This window comes from Culex quinquefasciatus, chromosome 1, assembly GCF_015732765.1.
Source record: "Culex quinquefasciatus strain JHB chromosome 1, VPISU_Cqui_1.0_pri_paternal, whole genome shotgun sequence".
NCBI lineage: Eukaryota > Metazoa > Arthropoda > Insecta > Diptera > Culicidae > Culex > Culex quinquefasciatus.
The window spans coordinates 66,840,519-66,862,314 of record NC_051861.1 but is presented as its reverse complement, the minus strand read 5'-3'; the positions used below and the strand labels follow the sequence as shown (position 1 = coordinate 66,862,314).

At 43.4% G+C, this 21,796-nt stretch overlaps 2 protein-coding genes across 2 annotated transcripts; both read right to left on the bottom strand.

Annotated features, from left to right (window-relative positions):
- Positions 1–9,460: 9,460 nt before the first annotated feature.
- LOC119765086 lies at positions 9,461–15,065 on the bottom strand. Its single transcript, XM_038248218.1, has 2 exons — positions 14,102–15,065; positions 9,461–9,565 (listed from the first exon to the last, which is right to left on the bottom strand). Exons 1-2 carry the CDS (start codon positions 14,417–14,419, stop codon positions 9,467–9,469), a joined length of 417 nt encoding a protein of 138 aa, XP_038104146.1. The 5' UTR covers positions 14,420–15,065; the 3' UTR covers positions 9,461–9,466.
- LOC6052191 (40S ribosomal protein S20) lies at positions 11,746–12,177 on the bottom strand. The gene is given in 3 exon segments (XM_038248219.1): positions 11,746–11,916; positions 11,919–11,939; positions 11,942–12,177. Coding segments are annotated over 3 exon segments (336 nt in total). The 5' UTR covers positions 12,126–12,177; the 3' UTR covers positions 11,746–11,785.
- Positions 15,066–21,796: the final 6,731 nt, after the last annotated feature.

Genomic DNA, 21,796 nt, shown 5'->3' with positions numbered 1-21,796 from the left:
TTAGTTTCTAATTAAAATTATTTCAATTCCAATCCCTCAAGAAAAACCAGAAAGCGTCCGAATATAGGCAACATCCGAACAGATTTGTTCCAGTGAAATATTTCTCCACGCTCGAACTCGGCAAATCATGAAAATCATGATTTGCCAGTTCGACCCATTTTACCAAAAAAACGTTACTTAATCCACCCTTAGGTGGTTGGTGCCTTCCTCTCATTCAAAGGGTAATGCTATCCATAATAGACACGCTCGTGGGAAGGTCTTTAAATTACCTATCCAAAGATAGGTCGCATGATATATTTGGAATACGTTTTCATCTAAATATCTGAGAACTAGCCTCCAAAAAGTGTATAAATAACTCTTAAGTGCTCATAAATTTTGATAGGGTTGTCAGATCTTCAATGTTTTGGACGCGTTGGAAAGGTCTTTTGATTACCTGTTCAACGACGGGTTGCATGATATATCCGGACAACGTTTTCATCGTGATATCTGAGATCCGGCTTCCAAAAAGTGCATAAATAACACTTAATTGCTAATAACTTTTGATAGGGTTGTCAGATCTTCAATGTATTGGTCGCGTTGGAAAGGTCTTTTAAATACCTTTCTAAAAATGTGTAGCATGCTGGGGTTTCTTACAAAAACCACCCTTTTTACAATCTTTCGGACTTTAGTCAAAATTGTTTTTTTAGCATAACTTTTGAAGTACTTTACTAAACTTCATAATCTTCAATAGGGACTTATGGGACCCCAAGACGAATCGAATGAGACCAAAACGGTCCAAATCGGTTAAGCCAGTGCTGAGATAATCGAGTGCATATTTTTTGGTGCACAGACCCACATCCCTACACACACACACACACACACACACACACACACACACACACACACACACACACACACACACACACACACACACACACACACACACACACAGACATTTGCTCAGAATTCGATTCTGAGTCGATAGGTATACATGAAGGTGGGTCTAGGAGGTCTAATTGAGAAGTTCAGTTTTCGAGTGATTTTATAGCCTTTCCTCAGTAAGGTGAGGAAGGCAAAAAGTGTTATCCGAGTTGAACTCGAAAAATCTTGATAATTACCATTTTTTTGGTTTTATTTGGTAAGCGTGTATAATCACTAGCGTGCCCAGCTCTTTGAGGAAGATGGGGCAATAATATGGACGTTTTGAAAAATACGTCATTTGTGGACACCCCTGCCCAAATGTACACGCAAAATCCACATAACACAGATCTGTGTAAAATTTGACACAGATTGCCCAAAACCGGTAATACACAGAATCTGTGTAAAAGCCTAGTATAGAACAAATTTCTGAGGATGGTGGGGCAGTTGCCCCATGCTGCCCCGCCCTGTGCACGCTAGTGTATATAATATCACTTCAATACCAAATCTTGTTATTTTATCAAAAACTGTTATTATTTTTTTTCTTGAAGTTGAAGTTCAGGATAAAATAATAACACTTTTTGTTATTTTAACAGGATTTGTTATTGAAATATTATTAATTTTGTTATTACCGTCTGCCCGGGAAGAGAGATAGACTGTAAGTTTACGTCTAGGGTTTCACCCTCTTTAAAAGTTACTATGGATTCATCCGGCAATGAAACAAAAAATTGGAGGTGGGCAAAACCCTAGGGGGTGGTCAGATCGGTTAACACGTTATCAGTACATTAAAATAGTTGGTCAGTTTATTTACTTTTCGTCAATATATTGACGAAACCCCACCTTTTAATTTTCACCGTTTTAACCTCAGTTTTAACTAACCTTGGTTTCCCACCCTACCTCATTGAACGTGTTAGAAAAAAAAATCGTGTTGGACGCCATTTTTTCATTGCTTTGGTTGCGTTCGGTCGATGAAGGTTCGTTTTCGAAGTGCTCGGTTTTTGAAGAAAATTTGATTCGAATTTGCTGAATCTGAAAAGATGGTAAGTAGGTTATCCTGCGCGTTTGTGATTATTGCAAGAAGGGGCCGAAAAACAGGCTGGATGAGCGACTGAAGGCCGCTGGAAATTGAAATCAAAACTTAGCAAATTGCTTGCCATTTGTTACTGGTTAATACTGGTTTTTCTTATTTTCCCCCTGCAGGGGTCTTGAAAAAGGCTAGGCTGGCTGTCCAGTGCCCCGACGATGCTGGTTACGATAGAGGACGATGATTATTATTTGGAGGAAGCGGTTTCTTCCGAGCAAATCGTGATTCTGACGGCCAGCAAAGAAATCTCACGCACTTGCACATAACCCCGCCGAAGGAGAGCTTTTCGTTTCAACGGCGAACGTTGGCCGGAAGATGTGGCAAACCCTGACCATTGCATCCGGAAACAGTTCGTCGGGGAGAGGAGCAGGAGAAAAAAATACCTGCAAACGATTATAAGAAGTTGGAATAGGAAGCACAAGTGCCGCCGCACCTCAACCGACCCCGGATGTTGTCAACCCCCTTCGGTCGTCTTCGGTATCGCCTCTGTAAAAACTAAATTCAGCAATGATCTCATAAAGTGTTATATTTCTTCAGTTATTAGTTTTTTGTGAATAAAATGCTATTTCCTTTTTTGTTTTACTTCCCGCTACCAACCTTAATCAGGCTGGAAGGGGGAAAGCTTTCATAAAGATGGCCACCTCGATAGCTGATGCACGGCCTCCGTTCCTGAACTGGTTCCGTTCCTAGACAACAGTGCTTTGCCATAAAACTAAGCTGTCCCTCTAGGTTCCATCGGCGTTCTTTCCGCGTACTTGCTGGTCGCACCCGTAACAAATACCCCACCAGCGGAATGTCTTCCGGACAATCTTTTCCATTCTTCCTTCTACAATCAACACTGGAAAAAGCTGCTGAGCTGCTCGAATTTCTCTTATTCCAATGCTGTAGACCGGTACCCATCGCCAGCAGGTTCACATGCCCTCGGAACGGATTTCCATGTCCAACAATTTTTCTCCCGTTTCACCGAAAAGGTGCCGGTTTCTTTCATCGTTGCAAAAATGTTTTTTTTTTTTTTTTTTTGATTTTTTAATCATCTGTCAAACACGATCGATATATATGGTGGGAACGTTCGAACGAATTTTTCGTCAAAGTATTAACTAGTATATCGATAACAACGTCAATATATCAACGGATGGTAAAAACTTTTACTCTGTCTAGCCCCTAGGCAAAACCGCTCTTTTTTAGGAGCCGCTTATTTTCGTTCGCTCATGAAAAAGAGCCGCTCTTTTGAACGGCTCTTTCGCTCTTTTTCAAAATTTTGATAAAAAGGTTATTTTTAAGAATGGTGTGATTTTTAAAGTTACATCACATTGGACTTTTATAAATCATTGCGTTTATTTTGTCTAAAATTGAACTTAGGCTGATATTTTATTTGGAGAAAATATTCTGCGAACTCTTTTCTAGATTCTGATTTAATCGATGAAGTCTATAAACGCTGAAGTTTAATCAGGCAAGAGAATTATTTTTTCCATAATCTCTCAGATATTTAGTAGATTTTTGGTAATATTTTACAAGCTATGCAATTTTAAATGCTCAAATTTGTATTCGGAAAATACTTTAATGTACGATCAGTTATAAGCGGTGTATGTACTGCGGAAGGATTTGGTCAAGAAAAATTTCAAATGGGCAGCAGCGGCAGCGAAAGCAAGCCAGAGAGGGTGAAGAAAAGCCCCAAGAAAACGCTCCCTCTCCTTTGTTCTGCTGTTCGTAAAGCTGATTCTTGACCCATTTCCTTCCGATCTCCATACTAGCCAATATAAAGAAAAGTTTTTTCATTTTGTTTACAAAATCATTTACTTTTTGAATTTCAAAGAAAAGTAGGAAACTGAAAATGAGTTTTAAACTTATAAGTGGTGTTTGGCAGCAATGCTATTTTGGGATTAATGTTTATAAGCAATTATTTTTCAATTTAGAATTGCATTTTCAATGCCAAAAACAAATTTTATGATGCAATTTGTTCGAAATTCAACAATTATTTATAACAAGATTAAAAATAATTCCATCTTAGAATGGTTCTTTCAGAAGACCGAAGTTTAAAAAGAATCACGGTTCTTTTTTGTGAGCTATGGTTCGTTCGCTCTTTTTAATGAACTGGCTCTTTGAGCGGCTCGCTCTTTTTTTGCCCACCTCTACAAAAAATCATCTTTCTTCGAACATGCCAAGAATAGAAGTCATCACCATGAGGGGAAAAACGTATTGAAATATAATATAGTTTATTTATCATCAATCATTATCATCTTTTTTCTTTTTTGAGACTACTTAGCTGGCGTGTAAGTCTATCAATCTCCAATCCTAATGTATCGATGTTTTCCTAAAACATAAAAAAACAGTTAATATATTTCTGTTAATAAAACTGAAATTAATGGAATAACATTCAACAAATATATCCATTAGGGTGGTCCAAATCCGGTAAATCATAGATTGACCCATCACTAAGCTAAATTCCAAATTTGAGCTCATTCTGACCACGGGAACCCCTCCCTCCAATCGCTTGAAGTTTGTACACTCAAACCCCGATGATTTGACACTAACTGTTGTCAAGCGAACGGGGTCACTTTTTAGTTTGACAACCATTTTACACGGAGTTCACACACATCACCAAACGTTTGTTTTGATAGTGTGCGTGAGCGCCGTGTAAAAAGTGACAGTTCGGTGATTTTGGCGTGTTTCTGTATACGGACGTTGAGGAAGCGCCGCCGGCGCCGGCCGCCGATGAGTCCAAGGTGCTGAACGACAGCATCGAGTGTCAGAATGGCCGACCGGTTAAAGCAGCGGTTGGATTTGATCTCGAACGGAAGCAGCACACCGAACGCGGCCGTCAGCTCGAGCAACGTGTACAATCCGACCCCGATCCAGAAGCAGTTCGAAATCAGCTCGGAGAGCGTGAGCAAGATTACGCGACCCTCGGTAGACAACAGCCACAGGAGGACGAGGAGGAGCACGGCGTCATCGTGGCGGACAATTCAGCAGCCGGCTGTTGCAGCGAAGGAGCCGGAGCCCAAGAAGGATGCTCCCGAAACAAGCAAGGAATCTGTTGCCTCGTCGGTGAAAGAAGAAAGCAGTCTGAAATCATCGGAGGTCGATTCGTGTACAGGTTTGTTGCACCGGGTAGGAGATTGGCTTGGGCGTCATCCATAAAGTACGTCACGCTCTTAGGGGGGGAGGGGGTTTGGCGAAGCGTGACAAAGTGTGACAAGGGGGAGGGGGTTCAGATCAGCGTGACGTACCGTTAGATTTATTTTTCTTTTAATTTGTCCTAAACAACCAACCGCAATGCCAAAAGCTTGAAATAGAAAGCAATTCTAAAACGCATCCGTAGCCAACTCAAAAATAGGTTTGTGCAAACTTGATTCTAAGTACACGGTTTAAGCGTGTGAAATCAATACACACGATTATAGAATTTTTGAATTTTCATGAGTTTCGTCAGATTATTAGTATGCTTCATTGAGAGTGTACTCAGTTGACAGCTACAATTTTAAATTTTCAACTGTTCTTTTGACGTGTGCGGCGCAAATTGAGCGGAAGTTTTTTTTAAACCAAGTGCAAAGAACGACTTAAAAATGGACCACAACGAAATGTTTGGTGACCTTTTCAAGGCTTTCGTCAAAGCGTATCCCGAGAAGAAGAAATCTGCATGCCAAGCAGAGGCGATCCTCTTTTGGAACCAGCTCAACACATCTGAACCGAAGGACAAACTTCCGGAACTCGTAAGGTTAAAAATTCAGCAGCTCGAAGCGCTGGCGCTTGGACGGCAGGGAGCTTTAATGAAGTTCTGGGGGAAGGCTGCAAGCGCTGCTAGCCCAACTCCTGCGGTATCGCAGTCGAGGGCGTCTCCATCGGAACATGGAGCATCGGGGTCCGGACAGTCGAGCCAAAAAGGCGAAGCAAAAATAGCGCAGCCAAGTTCCGCGAGCTGTTTGAAGCGACCTGCGCCAGTCCAGCAGAAAATCTCGGAAGAGCTGAACGAGGTTACAGCCCAAGTGCTGCGGATGAAAGAGCGCGAATCTGCGGGATTGAAGCAGGTAAGTTAAAAAAGCTGGGTTTTTACACCTCTAAAATAAAATATGTTTATATTCTCAGCCAAGTTCCTGTCAGTAAGATCAAACATCGGCCGTCCACGCCTGGAAGAGCAGCAAACAGATTTATTGAAGGCCATCTGTGATATCGCGATCTACGGTTCGGCGACTCAGGACAAGCGACAGTTTGAAGCGATTCGAAGTATTCATACATTGGACGAACTCAAAGATGCGCTGTTCCACCAAGGTTTCAAGCTGAGTAGATCTGCAACCTACTTACGATTGCTGCCACGTAGATCGAACACTGCGGAAGGGGGACGTCACGTCAATCCAGTTCCGGTCAAACTGCAAAAAGCCACTAACACCAAGCACCATGATCATTCAGATGGTCGATTTTGCACGTCTACAATTCGGTCTCTGGAAGAGCTCTCTTCACTGCTAGGACCGGAAGAGGTTGCATTTCTAAGCCAGGACGACAAAGCGCGAGTTGTAATCGGTTTAACAGCCGCAAACAAACAGTCCCCATTCTTGATGCACATCGAATACCGAGTTAAACTTCCAGACCACAACTGGGTCGTCGCACAGCGACACAAGCTTATCCCATCAGTCACCGCTGGAATAATTATCAAGAAAAATGGATTGGGAAAGCCGGAGGCTGTTGGGTATTCCGGTCCGACATACGTTGGAATCCGCTCCGGAAAGCACTCGTCGTCAACCGCGTATTCTCATGCACTGGGTTTCAAACGATTGACCGAGCTGGAAGAATTTGCGCCGATCTTGCGTCATGATGGGATCATCAAACCCGTGGTTGTGATTGTGGTGGATGGTGGGCCTGACGAAAACCCGCGCTATCGCAAGGTTATTCAGGTCGCCATCCACCACTTTCTTGAACATAACCTTGATGCCATTTTCATCGCGACTAACGCGCCGGGAAGAAGTGCCTTCAACCGGGTCGAAAGACGGATGTCCCCGTTAAGCCGAGAGCTAGCAGGTCTAATCCTTCCTCATGATCATTATGGATCACATCTAGACTCACAAATGCGGACCACAGATGAACATTTGGAGCGGCAGAATTTCAAGTTCGCTGGAAAAACGCTTGCGGAGGTTTGGGGTGGGCTGATCATTGATGGATATCCGACGGTTGCTGAATTTATTGAGCCAGAAGCGTCAGAAGTTGACCCCGAATCGTTGGAGTGTCGTGACCAATGCTGGTTTTCGAACCACGTTCGAACCAGCCAATACATGCTCCAGATTGTGAAGTGTGATAATAGGTAAATTTATCATATATTAATTTAAAACAATAATAATTAAAACATTTTTTTGCATTTCATTTCAGATCCTGCTGTTCGCCACTGCGAAGCTCTTTGTCGACGGTACTTCCTGGACGGTTTCTTCCTCCACCAATTCCGCTTATCCACTCGTCCGATGGACTAAAAGCGGCAGGAAAGGATGACCACCAACACTTTCCATCTTTGTTTGTCGCCATTTCACTCGACGTTTCGAAGATCCTACCAAAATCTTATCTTGGGTTCAAGAAAATCCCGTATGATCTGTTTTGCCCTTCTCAGACCAATCTGGTCAACGATCGGATCTGTACGACCTGTGGACTGTACCATGCGTCTCTAGTTATGCTTAAGGAGCATAAAAAAGAGCACAAAGTTACGGCAGCGACGAAGAAGATTCGTTCCAAGCGTGTCGTGACCAGACGACGAAATGAGCTATTAGTGGCGACAGCGGACGGCGGTGATCTTGACTGGCTGGATAGTGATACAGTTGATCTCACTGGTATCCCCATGGATTGGGCAGAAGGTGTTGAGAACTTAAACGATTCACATCCCATAATTGATATCGAAAAACATCTGCTAAATCCTTGGGGTGAAGATCAGCATTGCTAGATTGATTTGCGTTGACTGCTGAAACGATGATATTATATTGTTATAACAATGAAATAAAAACAACTTGAAATAAGATAACTTCGTTTTTTTAAATAAGATTTTTCTATTGGCTGGGGGAGATGGGGGGGTTCTGTTATGTGACGTACTTTTATAGGGGGGGGGGGGGTAATATGAAGCGTGACAAAGTGTGACATGGGGGGGAGGGGGGGTTAAAAATCGCCCGATTTAGCGTGACATACTTTATGGATGACGCCTTGCAGGGAAGTGTTATTTAATGAATATTATTCTCTCGCAGAGGAGACCAACCTGTACGCCAGCAATGCCCGCAAATTCAACGGAATCTCCTCCACGTCAGGATCCGAGCTAGACGGTAAATCTGCCGTGCAGACGCCAGCAAATTTGACGACCACTGCAGCCTCGACCACAACGACAACCACCGCCGCCAACAAGCTTGACCTTACCCAGGCACTGACTTCCGAGGATGCGCTGTACGAGGTCAGCGTATGGTTCGACGGAACGGAGTTGCAGTTCTTGTCGGTGGAGAAGGTGATCAAGCTGGCAGCGCCCGGTTTGGCCGAGTCCACCCAAGATCTGACAGGAATTGACTCGTCAAAGCAGTCCTCCAACGGTAGCGTGGGAAGTCTTGGCCCGTTCCAGCTGCCTTCGGCGAGACCGGCTGCTGATTCACACTCAAGCGCAACGGAAGGTTCGGGGACAGTCATCAGTCAGTCGAAGGCACCACTATTCAAGGTTCAGCACACCGTCCGAGGGGCCAAGTTGATGATCGAGGAATTCACCAAGATCAAGCATGGATGATGAGCTATCGGACGCGGAACTGGACCAAAGCAGTTCCAACGCGAAGACGCCCAAAACAACCACCGAAAAGTGGTCGAGGAAAGAAGCGAACCCGCACCGAGTCCGAAGTCGAAGCAAGCCTCCCCGAAGAGCGCCAAGAAGCAGAAACCGGAAACACCCGTACCTGCCGAGCCGGAACCGCCAGTGAACCAGGACGATTGGTTGTGCTGTATGGCGCGGTGGTCCGACCGAAAGTACTATGCAGGCAAGGTCACAAGGAGACAACAAGTTCATGATGCTGTTCGAGGACGGTGCCTCGAAGGCCGATCGTGATCTTGATCGGCGACAAGGACACGCTCCCGATCGTCGGCCACACCGTGCACGCGTTCACCGGAGGCGACACCTACGAGGCCGGTTTCGTCGACGAGGTCAAGCGGAACGAAACCATCAACGAAGTATTGTACGTGGTCCGGATCGGCAAGGGCACCATCGAGGTGACCGCCTCCGGCCTGTACCTGAACGAGGAGCAGGCCAAGTAGTCAACTGGGCATGCAAAGCCGCCGAAGGAGGCGCGGACGATCCGATGCAGTCGCCGTCGGCCAACGGCAAGCGGGGCAGCGCGACAAACACGACGATCCTACATACGAAGCGTCCGCCGCGGGGGATGGCGAAAAGGGTTCGCGGTCGATGCGGAACAAGGTACCTGCGTAGAATTTGAATTGCGGTCGTCGACCTTCGATGATCTGATGACCGCCAGACTAGGAGAGCATCACAGATTGTCACCAGGATACATGTTTTAGTCCAGGTTGAAGCGGAGCCGTTAAAGAACGTACATCACGTGTGCCAGTATTGTCTGGCAGTTTGATCCAAGAAAGCAGCTGAACGAAAAAATGGTTGGAGCTGAGTAAATGTTCGAAATGGTTCATTAACTACAAGGCGCAGAGTACGGGAACCTGATCTGCACTGAACGACTCAACTCAACTCAGATCCGCATATGACATCAGTTTCAAAAAGTACATCAACGAACTCGACACGGCGAGATTTTAATAGGATTTAATAGGGTTTACAAAAAACGATACTAATAATACTTATAATTGTATGGAAAGACCTCTTACACTTTTCCCGCACTTTTTTTATTCAGTAAAAGTAGAAAATAAAGTCATGCAATATAAAATCATCGACATGCAACACTTTTCTTTCTATGCACTTGGTGGACTCACATGGAGAAGTTGAATAGCAATGACATTGAAGTAATCCAATCTTTTTTTTTTTGAAATTAAATATGTCTTTATTGAACTTTCTTATAATAATTACATTTCATTTACATTCTAAGTGGTATGGCTACATGCTCTTCATCTTTGTTATATTTTTCGTTTTCTTATTAACTGTTCACATTCATTTATTTACTTCAAATTGTTTTACATTTTTGCATTAAATCGAATGCATTTGGGTAAAAAAAAAAAAACGCTTTAGCAACTAATCCTAACAAAAACTAAAAAAGTAAATTCATTGAAATATTCAAAATCATTAGAACGAGTAAACTACGAACTGTATTTTAAGATAAATCCTCCAAGCGTTCTTACTTGTTCCGCACGAGTTTTGCAACCACGCAGTGTTGTTGTCATCTCGATGAAAATGTTCAGAAGTTCTTGTGGTGAAAACAGGTCACTACTGCCATCATCCGTTGATGCTGGTTGGTTTTCCTTCGTTTGCTGACTGAAACCAGGAGGTGTTGTATTCTCTGCAACTTTTTGCCGCTGATACAACGGCAATGGCTGCAGATTTGGAACCACTCGAACAGATCCCGCACCAGGTGACGCCAAAGCAGGAAAATCCACGTCCGTGAAAGTTGGTGGTGTTTTGCGACGATTTGGTTGGTGCCTCGTCGTCGCTTGCTGCCGAATTTTTACAAACTCAGCTCGTTTTGGGCAGCTCCGATTCTTGGTAGAATGGTCGCCGCCGCAATTGAAGCATTTGGCTTCAATGTTCTCGTTGATTGTTTCGCAAGCTTGAGTTTTGTGCTCACCTCCGCAGGTTGCACAACGACTCTTGATGAAACAGTTCCTTCCACCATGTCCAAACTGCAAGCAGTTCGAACACTGCGTCACGTCACGGTGCACTGGACGATAACGTTCCCAAGTCACGATGATGTTGAAAATTGCCCGAACTGCTTTCAGCTCAGACGGCGTTGTCGATCCTTTCTCGAGATGAACCAGGTACAGTTGATCACGATACTTGATGTCCTTGTTGTGTCTCGTCATCTTGAAGACTTCGATCACGTTCAACTTAAGAGTTTTGAGCTCTTCTTTCAGCACACTCACATCCATGTCGTACAGGCCACGGAGGACCTGTTTCATGGGGCGTTTACCTGGATCGTCATGGCTGTAGCATTCAATCTTGGTGTTGTTCAGGAAATCCCGAACGTAGTTGTAATACTTTCTGGTAGGTAGCAGAATTTTGAGTCCATCAGCACACACGCGAATGTAAGCTCGTAAAGCACCAGATTTGATAAACCCGGTCAGCCACTTTCGCACCGAATCCGATGACGATGTTTTCACAAAAATGGGAGGCAACTTTTCCCGTCGTTCAAATTCTTCCTTCTCGCTCACGTCCACAGGGAGGGTAGCGAACTGGTTTCCAGACGAAATTCGAGCGTCCTTGCTCAAACTGCCTGGCTTTGCAGGTAGCGCTTCGGCATTCTTTAGCTTCTTCAAATCTGCCGATCCTGCTGGTGAGGACCGCCTCTTTTTCTTGCCGTGAGGCATTTTTGCACTTTTTAAGCACTTTTTTGGTTTGTGAGGGACGCACGTCTGACTCACTTCTCTGCTGATCGCAGACTCCTTGAAGTAATCCAATCTGAAGACGTATCCGGTCTTTTGAGCGATTTGTACCTTCTGGGCTTCACTGAAGGAATTTATTTTGTGTTTTGTTTTGTGAAAGCTTTTAATATAAAAAGTTTATTTGCGTGTTGGTGTTTGCAAACGCCCAGCCGGAGCAGCAAAGGCCTCAAATATCCGCGTTGGACCTTTTACGCTCTCTACCGCCGGCCATCACCGGAAATCTGCTTCACATTCCGGATTGTGGTGGAACTATCCAGCTTAAGGGTCGGCGATGGTGACCTTGACCTCTACACCGGGCTTGATGTTGATCGAGGTTATCTGCTTGACGATCTCGGACGGCGAGTGCAGATCGATGATACGCTTGTGCAGGCGCATCTGGAAGCGATCTTTTTGGAACCATCACCGCAAGGCGGGTCGTAATACGCAGGATCTTGGTCGGCATGCGAACCGAGCCCTTAACGTGCAGCTTCTGCTTCTTGGCGCCGCTGATCAGGTCAGCGCACACCTTCTCCAGGCTGCGGACATTGCGCAAGGTCAGCGTGACGCGGTTCCGGTGAAGGGTCGCGACCTTTTCGATGTCCTTTCTAGTGGCGGCCATTTTGCACGATTTTCATGGATTCTCACTTGTCCTGGTCGAGATAATCGAACGGGAACTTTGATGGCAGTAAACGAAAATGGTAGTCGTGCGGTTAAGCGGCAACGTGGCCGTTTTTGTGTTTCCGCCGGAAAAATGTTCAGCTCGGCCCTTGGGTTAGCTTCGGCTGGTGCCGCCGTAGATGATGGTGTTGTTGCTGGTGAAGGTCGCAGTTTTGTGGCATGAGCTGTGTAGACTTTAGTGCAGTTGGACAACCGTCACTTGCTAAATCAACGACGGTTTTAGTTGTAACTCGTAAGCGAAACTTGCATGGCCGCGGGCAAATTCAGGGTGGCCCTGGTGGGAGACTAAGATGCTGCCACCCGAACCAGCGAGCAGTTCTCTTAAAAGAGAAAAAAAAACAAGTAGTCAGTCAAAACTCTCAACCCACAAAGCCGGTAAATTCCCTACCGGAAAGTTCTCGCCGTCGTCGTACCAACAAAGCCGGTATTATCAGATGCTTCTCCGGCTTGGCCACCGGTAGCCGCGTAATACCGTTTTCTCCGCGGCACAGGTTCCTTTGTCCAACAAATGTGAACGTGAAAAAAAATGAAAAGTTCAAAACAAACTGCTCGACTGATTTGACAACGAGATCTGTCATTTGCTCTTGACAGTTCTCGTTGTCAAAAAAAATCGAGCAGTCTGAAGTGCGAACGCAAGAAAAGGCAACAGAAAAGGCGAGCTAAGGCGCGTTAAAGCAATAAAAGGTCAAGGTGAATGGTTTTGAAAAAGGAATTTCAACGCTGGACCAAGGCGGAAGTTAGCCACCCCCTCGGTGTCAAACGAAAAAGTGACCAACCACCGGGGGTTGAGTGTATGGGAAAAATCGTCAAAATGTATGGAGAAAAGCAACTGTTTCAGTTTTTTTACCTGGGGAGGGTGCAATAGTCGTCAATTCTTTATCAATGTAGATGTAGAACCTTTACTAAATTAATAACAATTTTTCAGAAGACTCCATACTTTTAGGATGTTTTGCTGAAAGTTATTAGCTTCCGAAAAGGACCTTTTTGCGCAGACGGCTTATGTTTCCCCTTTGAGCTGACCGAGCAAAAACGGTTCTTTTTTGCAGCTAACAACTTTTCATCAAAAAATCCTAAAAATATAGAGTCTTTTGGAAAGTTGTTGTTCGGTCGCGATAGCAAGTTTAGTTGTCACTCTGCCGTGTAGCATAAATTTTTATCTTGCTATAATTTTCTATCTTGAGTGTGGTTTCGTCGGGCTGGGGAGTTTTGTTGACGCAGCTGTTGGTGTCGAAGATGGACTATGCATTGCAGAAGAGCTGGGAGGAAGCGGCGCTGAAACTAGCGGACCCGACGTTCGTGGATGTGATCCATTTTTTAGAGAACCCTCGTCTGATTCTTCAAAAACTGAATCACATCCCCGAACGTCGGGTCCGCTAGTTTCAGCGCCGCTTCCTCCCAGCTCTTCTGCGATGCATCGTCCATCTTCGACACCAACAGCTGCGTCAACAAAACTCCCCAGCCACGCTTCACCCAACTGATCCAAGATCTTCGTACACCGGTCGAAACAGTCGATCACTTCATGAATCCCACTCGCCGTCAACTTCTCCTCGCGCGGAAAGTGCAACAACGCGTTGACATGCCGTTTCTTATTGAGATACTTGTTGGAGAACCGTTTGACAAGAGTATCCCACGCAATCTCATAGTTGATCGCGCTCAACTGGAGATTCTCGATTTTTCTCTCAGCCTCTTCAACCACGCATGACCGCAAATAGTGGAACTTTTGAATGGTCTTTAAATCCGGGTTGTCATGGATCGAAGACTTGAAGGTGTCATGGAAAGGCAATCGTAATCCCCGTTAAAATTTGGCAATTCAATCTTGGGCAGATGAACGCCAGCATGCACTTTTGGTGTCCCATCGTTAGAACCAGAAGAAGGCGCAACCACCTTTGGCATCCTAGCTAGCAACCCTGCCCTTACCTCGTAATACAGTTCCTCCAACCTCCTCATCATGTCCTCTCGCTGCTGCTCCTTCTCCTCCAACTGCTTCACTCGTTTCTCCACTTCTTCCTTGGATGCGTCGGCAGTGACGCCTGCCTTGTAGTCCTTGTCCTCGAGCTCCTCGATCTCCAGCTGCAACGCTTCAAACTCCTCCCATTTTCCTTCGAGCTTTTCCATCCGTACAGACACTAGATGCCGTTGCGTCGCCACATCGTAGCCCTTGAGGAAACTCTTCGTTTGAGTCAGGTGCGCGATGATCAGGTCCCGCTTCTTGACCAGCTTGGCCCTAGTCGACATGATGACGCAGATGGCACACTGTGGGAAAGGTACACAAGCGAAGCACCACAAACAACGCGCTTAACGGAATGGAAAGAGGCTCACCTGTGAGCCTGTAAAACTAGGCCTTGTATGTTTTACGCCCAACAGGAACAAACAGCAACTTTCCGTCCTTCCAGCAGTGAGCAGGCCAGTGACGTCACCAGCGCGGCAGTGTTACTCGTCGAGAGCAGCGAGTTGTCCACCGGAGCAATCCGAGAAAGCAAAAGGGTTGCAATACACCGTCGAGCAAGAATTCGTGCCGAGTACTCACCCTGTGAGCCTGGCAGTACAGGCCTTGTAAACCAACCGTATAAAAATACGCGCCCCGGTAAACAAAACACCTGTCCAAACACCTCAGTCCTCTAGTACAGCACAGGTACCGCTCGTACTCGAAACCGTCGCCAATCACACAGCAGTCGGCCGTATGTGTTTGTGATCGTCCAAATTGTTCAGCAGCAAACTTCAACAGCAGCAAAACGTCCCAGTAGGACAGTACCGAGAAAGTACAACAACGTTGAGGATTCCAAACGTAAACAGAATAGACAAGTGTACTCACCGTGCACTATGGGGTATTTCCATATAAGCGAGCGGCCAAAAATATTTTTTTGCTTTTTTGTGACTTTTTTGTGTTGTTTGTACTTAGTATACAGCAATTCCATTTGAAAAGAGCCTAAACCGAAAAAAAAGTTCTCCGATCGGGCTCAAAATTTTTCTAGGGGTTCCTTGGCCAAAATAATTAGACCCGTATTTTTTTGTTTGGCCATTAGGGTGACCTACATCGTGCTAGGGTGGTTCGAAAAATGGCAATTTTCGTCATTTTTCGCAAAAATCACTTTTTTCGAAAAATCATATCTCCGCGCCATTTCATCCGATTTTAGCTGTCTTAGACACAAAGAAAGGTGATGAGTTTGGCTATTTGGGAAAAATAGTAAAAGTTCCAAAATCTAGCTTAACTATTGAAAAGTCGTATGAAAACTTAAAATGGCGTTTTGACCGTGTCCGGACCAAAGAGCCTATGTCTGAAAATATTTTTATCGGATTCCTCGGAAAATTTCACATACCATATCAAAAAATTGGCGATGTCGAACCGTACGTTTTGGAGATACGATTTTTTGAAAATAAAAACTGCGTTTTTCGACGCGCCACACGCAAAAACAGGAAAATGACGAAATCGGCAAAAAATCAACTTTTTTCACTAAAACTGCGATAACTTTAAAATTTCAGCGATGACCTATAGATGTTATGGTACCAAAAGTTGCGTCTTTCAATTACAAAAATTTTGATACCCAAACATCTATAGGTCATCGCTGAAATTTTAAAGTTATCGCAGTTTTAGTGAAAAAAGTTGATTTTTTGCCGATTTCGTCATTTTCCCGTTTTTGCGCGTGGCGCGTCGAAATACGCAGTTTTTATTTTCAAAAATCGTATCTCCAAAACGTACGGTTCGACATCGCCAATTTTGATATGTTATGTGAAATTTTCCGAGGAATCCGATAAAAATATTTTCAGACATAGGCTCTTTGGTCCAGACACGGTCAAAACGCCATTTTAAGTTTTCATACGACTTTTCAATAGTTAAGCTAGATTTTTGGACTTTACTATTTTTCCCAAATAGCCAAACTCATCACCTTTCTTTGCATCTAAGACAGCTAAAATCGGATGAAATGGCGCGAGAATGATTTTAGAAAAAGTGGTTTTTGCGAAAATGACGAAAACGATGTAGGTCACCTAATGGCCAAACAAAAATACGGGTCTAATTATTTTGGCCAAGGAACCCCAGAAAAAGCCCGATCGGAACTTTTTTGGCTCTTTTCAAATGGAATTGCTGTATAATGAAAACAAATGAATTTTGATATTTTTCCAAAAAAAAAGTTTAATTTTCGTTTTTTCATATATTTGAGGCCACATGCATTAAAGTGGTGAATTTTAATATTCTTGCTCTGTCTTTTTGATGCACGGAATGGCGGTTTATGCTATGTTAAAGTTTCTGATTTACGTTCAATCTCCCTCCCCTTCTTCTTGAGTTAAAATCCACCTCTCTTTGAAGACCCTCCCCTCCTCTCCCCTTCCAATTAAAATTTGATTTTTGCGGTGTTTTAGAATTTTAGACGGTTTATTTTATGGAACATTGTATGGATTCTCGTCCACGTTTTTTGTTGATCCACTTGCAAAATTCACGTTTTCCACGATAAATTCTTCTAAATCAAAATCACTATGGAGCCGATTGTCGTTAGATTACTTAAAATATGAACTTCTTCTATGGGCTTTTGTATACCTCGTTTTGAAGCTACAGAACAACATGCGTAGTTTTTCCTCTGTGGTTTTTCCCTGAGTTGATCATGTGATGGTTCTGCAATGTTGTAATTCTTACAAATATACTCGAAAGCAGTTCTCACGTTTTCAGAATAGTGCTTCGTTATATCGTACAGGGACACTACGGTATTATTATCCATACTTTCAAAAGGACACAAAAACGAACTGATATGAATATTCGACGAATCGTTTCTGTAAAATACTTAGAATAGGAATTTATAATTTTATTAAACGTACCTAAGTACCAACAAAGTCATGAATATCAAATCAATTTCAAAACATACATAGCAGGTACGTCATTTCTGCCTCCGCAGGTAAATAATGTGATTTTAACCAAGCGTATACGCGAAATCATTAATTTTCTTGCATGAATAAAAATGTTCAAAATGGCATAACTCAAAAAGTGCACATAAGTGCACTTTGAAATTTGGAGACAAGTTAGGACATGGTTCAAATTTTAAGCTGCAAAATTTTCAGATCGCACAAATGCACACAAAAAAAGTACTCCATCAACAAAGTTGAAAAAAACTAAATTTTGAATAAAAATCCATCTTTTTTGATTTTTATTATTTTTTTTAGCCTGTAAAAGTGTGTTTTGTAAAATGTTATTGAAAAGTTGAATCAATTACCTTTCTGAATATATATAATGATGCAGGAAAAAATACATAAACAGCTACACAGTACAACTATGAAAAATAATCATTTTTATGTAAAAAAAACATGTTTTTTCTTACCATTTTCGCCTTTGAAGGTCTGCAATTCAGTGAATTTTGAACCTACAACTTTCAAACTCCGGATTTTTCTTAGTTAGAATGTTTATTTTCGAAAAAAATACCAAAAAAATAATTAGAGTATGTCGGTTTTTCGATTTATGGCCGCCTGAAACCCCATAGTGCCGTGTGAGCCTGTCTTCCAGGCCGTGCACGTCTTAACACTTAAACTCCCATGACGAAAATTATCCCGCGGACTACCAAGCTCGCGAAAAAAGTCGGAAGTCAAACTTTGACAAGCTGTATCTCGGCTCCCCTTGGACGGATTATCAAAATTCAAAATGTAAAAGATGCGGCCAGATGTCTAGATAATTTTCTTTTTTTGAAAAGTCAAAAAAATATGCATTTACCCTAAGTTATGTAAGAATCAATGAAACAACTTTTTTTTCAAAAAAGTCGGAAGTCGATTTTGATCAGCTATATCTTCGCTCCTTGAGGGCGGATTTTCAAAATTCAGAAAGCCAAAGATAGGGACAGATGTCCAAATGATGTTCCTTGTATGAAAAGTCAAAAATAGAGCCATTTACTCTAAGTTATGGGCGAACCAATAAAGAAACTTTTTTTCAACTCGTTTCATACGATGTGTCTTGACAGAAGATTGAAATATTATGTGATAATATTTATTAGATTCATATCACAGTGAAAGTGTATACTTATTCATGATACTCAAGACCAATTCTGGACCGATGCGGCCACTTTGAGGCCGGTTCCAGGTTCCTCGGTGAAACCCGGTGTACGGGAACATATAGTGTTTTTCGGGGAATATATTTTTCCTGCCAATATGAGTATCCTAGTACAGAATTTTCAAAATCAAACTCATCCATGATGCTCAAGACCACTCTTGGAACGATCTGGCCACTTTGGGACCGGTTCCAGGTTCCCTGGTATAATCCGTAGTTCGGGAAGATAAGAGATTATTAGTGGAATATTTTTTTTCCTGCCAGTATGACTATCCTAGTACATAATTTTCGAAATCAAACTCATTCATGATAATGAAGACCAATTCTGGACCGATGTGGCCACTTTGGAACCGGTTCCAGGGTCCCCGGAGAAATCTGGAGTACGGGAAGAATTGGTGTTGTTCGGGAATATATTTTCCCTGCCAGTATGAGTATCTTAGTACATAATTTTCGAAATCAAACTCATTCATGATACTGAAGACCAATTCTGGACCGATGTGGCCACTTTGGAACCGGTTCCAGGGTCCCCGGAGAAATCCGGAGTACGGGAAGAATTGGTGTTGTTCGGGGAATATATTTTCCCTGCCAGTATGAGTATCTTAGTACATAATTTTCGAAATCAAACTCATTCATGATACTGAAGACCAATTCTGGACCGATGTGGCCACTTTGGAACCGGTTCCAGGGTTCCCGGAGAAATCCGGAGTACGGGAAGAATTGGTGTTGTTCGGGGAATATATTTTCCCTGCCAGTATGAGTATCTTAGTACATAATTTTCGAAATCAAACTCATTCATGATACTGAAGACCAATTCTGGACCGATGTGGCCACTTTGGAACCGGTTCCAGGGTCCCCGGAGAAATCTGGAGTACGGGAAGAATTGGTGTTGTTCGGGAATATATTTTTCCTGCCAGCATGAGTATCCTAGTACATAATTTTCGAAATCAAACTTATTCATGATGCTGAAGACCATTCTTGGAACGATCAGGCCACTTTGGAACCGGTTCCAGGTTCTCCGGAGAAATCCGGAGTACGGAAAGAATTGGTGTTGTTCGGGGAATATTTTTTTCCTGCAAGTATGCAAAATCAAACTCATTCATGATACTCAAGACCAACCTAGGAAAGACCTGGCCACTTTGGAACCGGTTCCAGGTTACCCGGAGAAATCCGGAGTATGGGAAGAATTGGTGTTGTTCGTGGAATATATTTTCCTACCAGTATGAGTATCCTAGTACAACATTTTCAAAATCAAACTCATCCATGATGCTCAAGACCACTCTTGGAAAGATCTGGTCACTTTGGAACCGGTTCCAGGTTCCGGTCCCAAAGTGGCCAGATCGTTCGAAGAATGGTGTTGAGTATCATGAACTAGATCATGAATGAAATTTCATTCTATATTAGGATACTCATACTGTCAGGAAAAAAATAACTCCCCGAACAACACCATATGTTCCCGTACTCCGGGATTCACTGTGGAACCTGGAACCGGTCTCAAAGTGGCCGCATCGGTCCAGAATTGATCTTGAGTATCATGAATAAGTTTGATTTCTAGGATACTCATACTGGCAGGAAAAATATTCCTCGAACAACACCATATGTTCCCGTACTCCGGATTTCTCCGGGGAACCTGGAACCGGTTCCAAAGTGGCCAGATCGTTCCAGAATTGTTCTTGAGTATCATGAATAAGTTTGATTTCGAAAATTCTGTACTAAGATACTCATACTGGCAGCGAAAATATATTCCCCGAACAACACCAATTCTTCCCGTACTCCGGATTTCTCCGGGGACCCTGGAACCGGTTCCAAAGTGGCCACATCGGTCTAGAATTGGTCTTCAGTATCATAAATGAGTTTGATTTCGAAAATTATGTACTAAGATACTCATACAGTTCGCTTTGGTTCGTTTCTGAGGCCAGACGTGTTTTAGCAGCAGTGCGAGTTTCTTTGTACAAACAGTGGTTCAAGGTCACAGTGAACAATGGATGCCAAGAGTGTCCATCTAAACTGCCTCAAAGTGCAGTTTGGGCCGGCTACCAAAATGCCATCGGACAAGGAGATTTTCGCTTTCTTTCGTAAGCGAAACTGGGCACCGGATACGTTGAACGCTATGTTCCGTGCGCCCAGAGAACACTGCGTGTACGTGAAGTTCCGGTCGGAGGAATCGATGAAGGCTGCACTCCTTGAGTGTCCAGCTACGGCAGTATTCCAGTATGAGAACGGCGAAAGTGTTGAAGTTACATTTGCAACAGCTCGGGGCGACTACAAATATGTTCGCATATTTGGACTGCCAATTGAGATCGAGAACAAGGAGTTGGTCAGTGTTTTGTCCAAGTTCGGAAAGGTTCACAGCTTCACCCGGGAACGATATGGTCCGGACACCGGATATCCGATCTTCAACGGAGTGCGCGGGATACAGATGGAACTGTCAAAAGAAATTCCGGCGCAGTTGTACGTGCAACATTTTCAAGTTCGTGTTGCTTACGATGGAATGATCAATCGGTGCTTCGTGTGTAAGGCCCCTGACCACGTGAAGGCGGACTGCCCAAAGCGGTCATCCGTAAGTAATCGGCTGCAGGAAGGTTCAACCCAGTCAACGTATGCTGATGCATTAAACGGTACTCCACAACCAGCTGTAGTTCCCGGTCCCGTGAATACCCCATCGCTCAAGCCGCTAGAAGGTGGCAATCCTACCAATTCGGATTATTTAGAAGTTCCCGTAGTTTCAACAGATATTTTCAATGAAATCGCATTTGGCTTAAACTTGGACGAATACCCAGTTATTTCAGACAAGGAAGAAGTAGAAGAGTACACAAATGATGCTGAGTGGAGGTCGACAAAAAAGCGAAACAGAGCTAAGAAAAACAAGAAACAAGCCAGCGGTTCAGATTCTTCAGAGCCGGGACAAATCAAGGTTCCACGAGGAACGTCCGTGACGAAGGCGCAGGCTGAATACATGAAAAGGTTGCGCAGTCAGAAAAAGGAATAAGCGAATTAAGTGTTACTTTTTCTTATTTTTGTGGTATCAAAACATTATCAATAAAGTATGAAAAAAAAGATACTCATACTGGCAGGAAAATATATTCCCCGAACAACACCAATTCTTCCCGTACTCCGGATTTCTCCGGGGACCCTGGAACCGGTTCCAAAGTGGCCACATCGGTCCAGAATTGGTCTTCAGTATCATGAATGAGTTTGATTTCGAAAATTATGTACTAGGATAGTCATACTGGCAGGAAAAAAAAATCCACGAATAATCTCTTATCTTCCCGTACTCCGGGTTATACCAGGAACCTGGAACCGGTCCCAAAGTGGCCAGATCGTTCCAAGAGTGGTCTTGAGCATCATGGATGAGTTTGATTTCGAAAATTCTGTACTAGGATACTTATACCGGCAGGAAAAATATATTCCCCGAAAAACATCTGACATCTGTCCCTATCTTTGGCTTTCTGAATTTTGAAAATCCGCCCTCAAGAAGCGAAGATATAGCTGATCAAAATCGACTTTTTTGAAAAAAAGTTGTTTCATTGATTCTTACATAACTTAGGGTAAATGCATCTTTTTTTGACTTTTCAAAAAAGGAAAATTATCTAGAC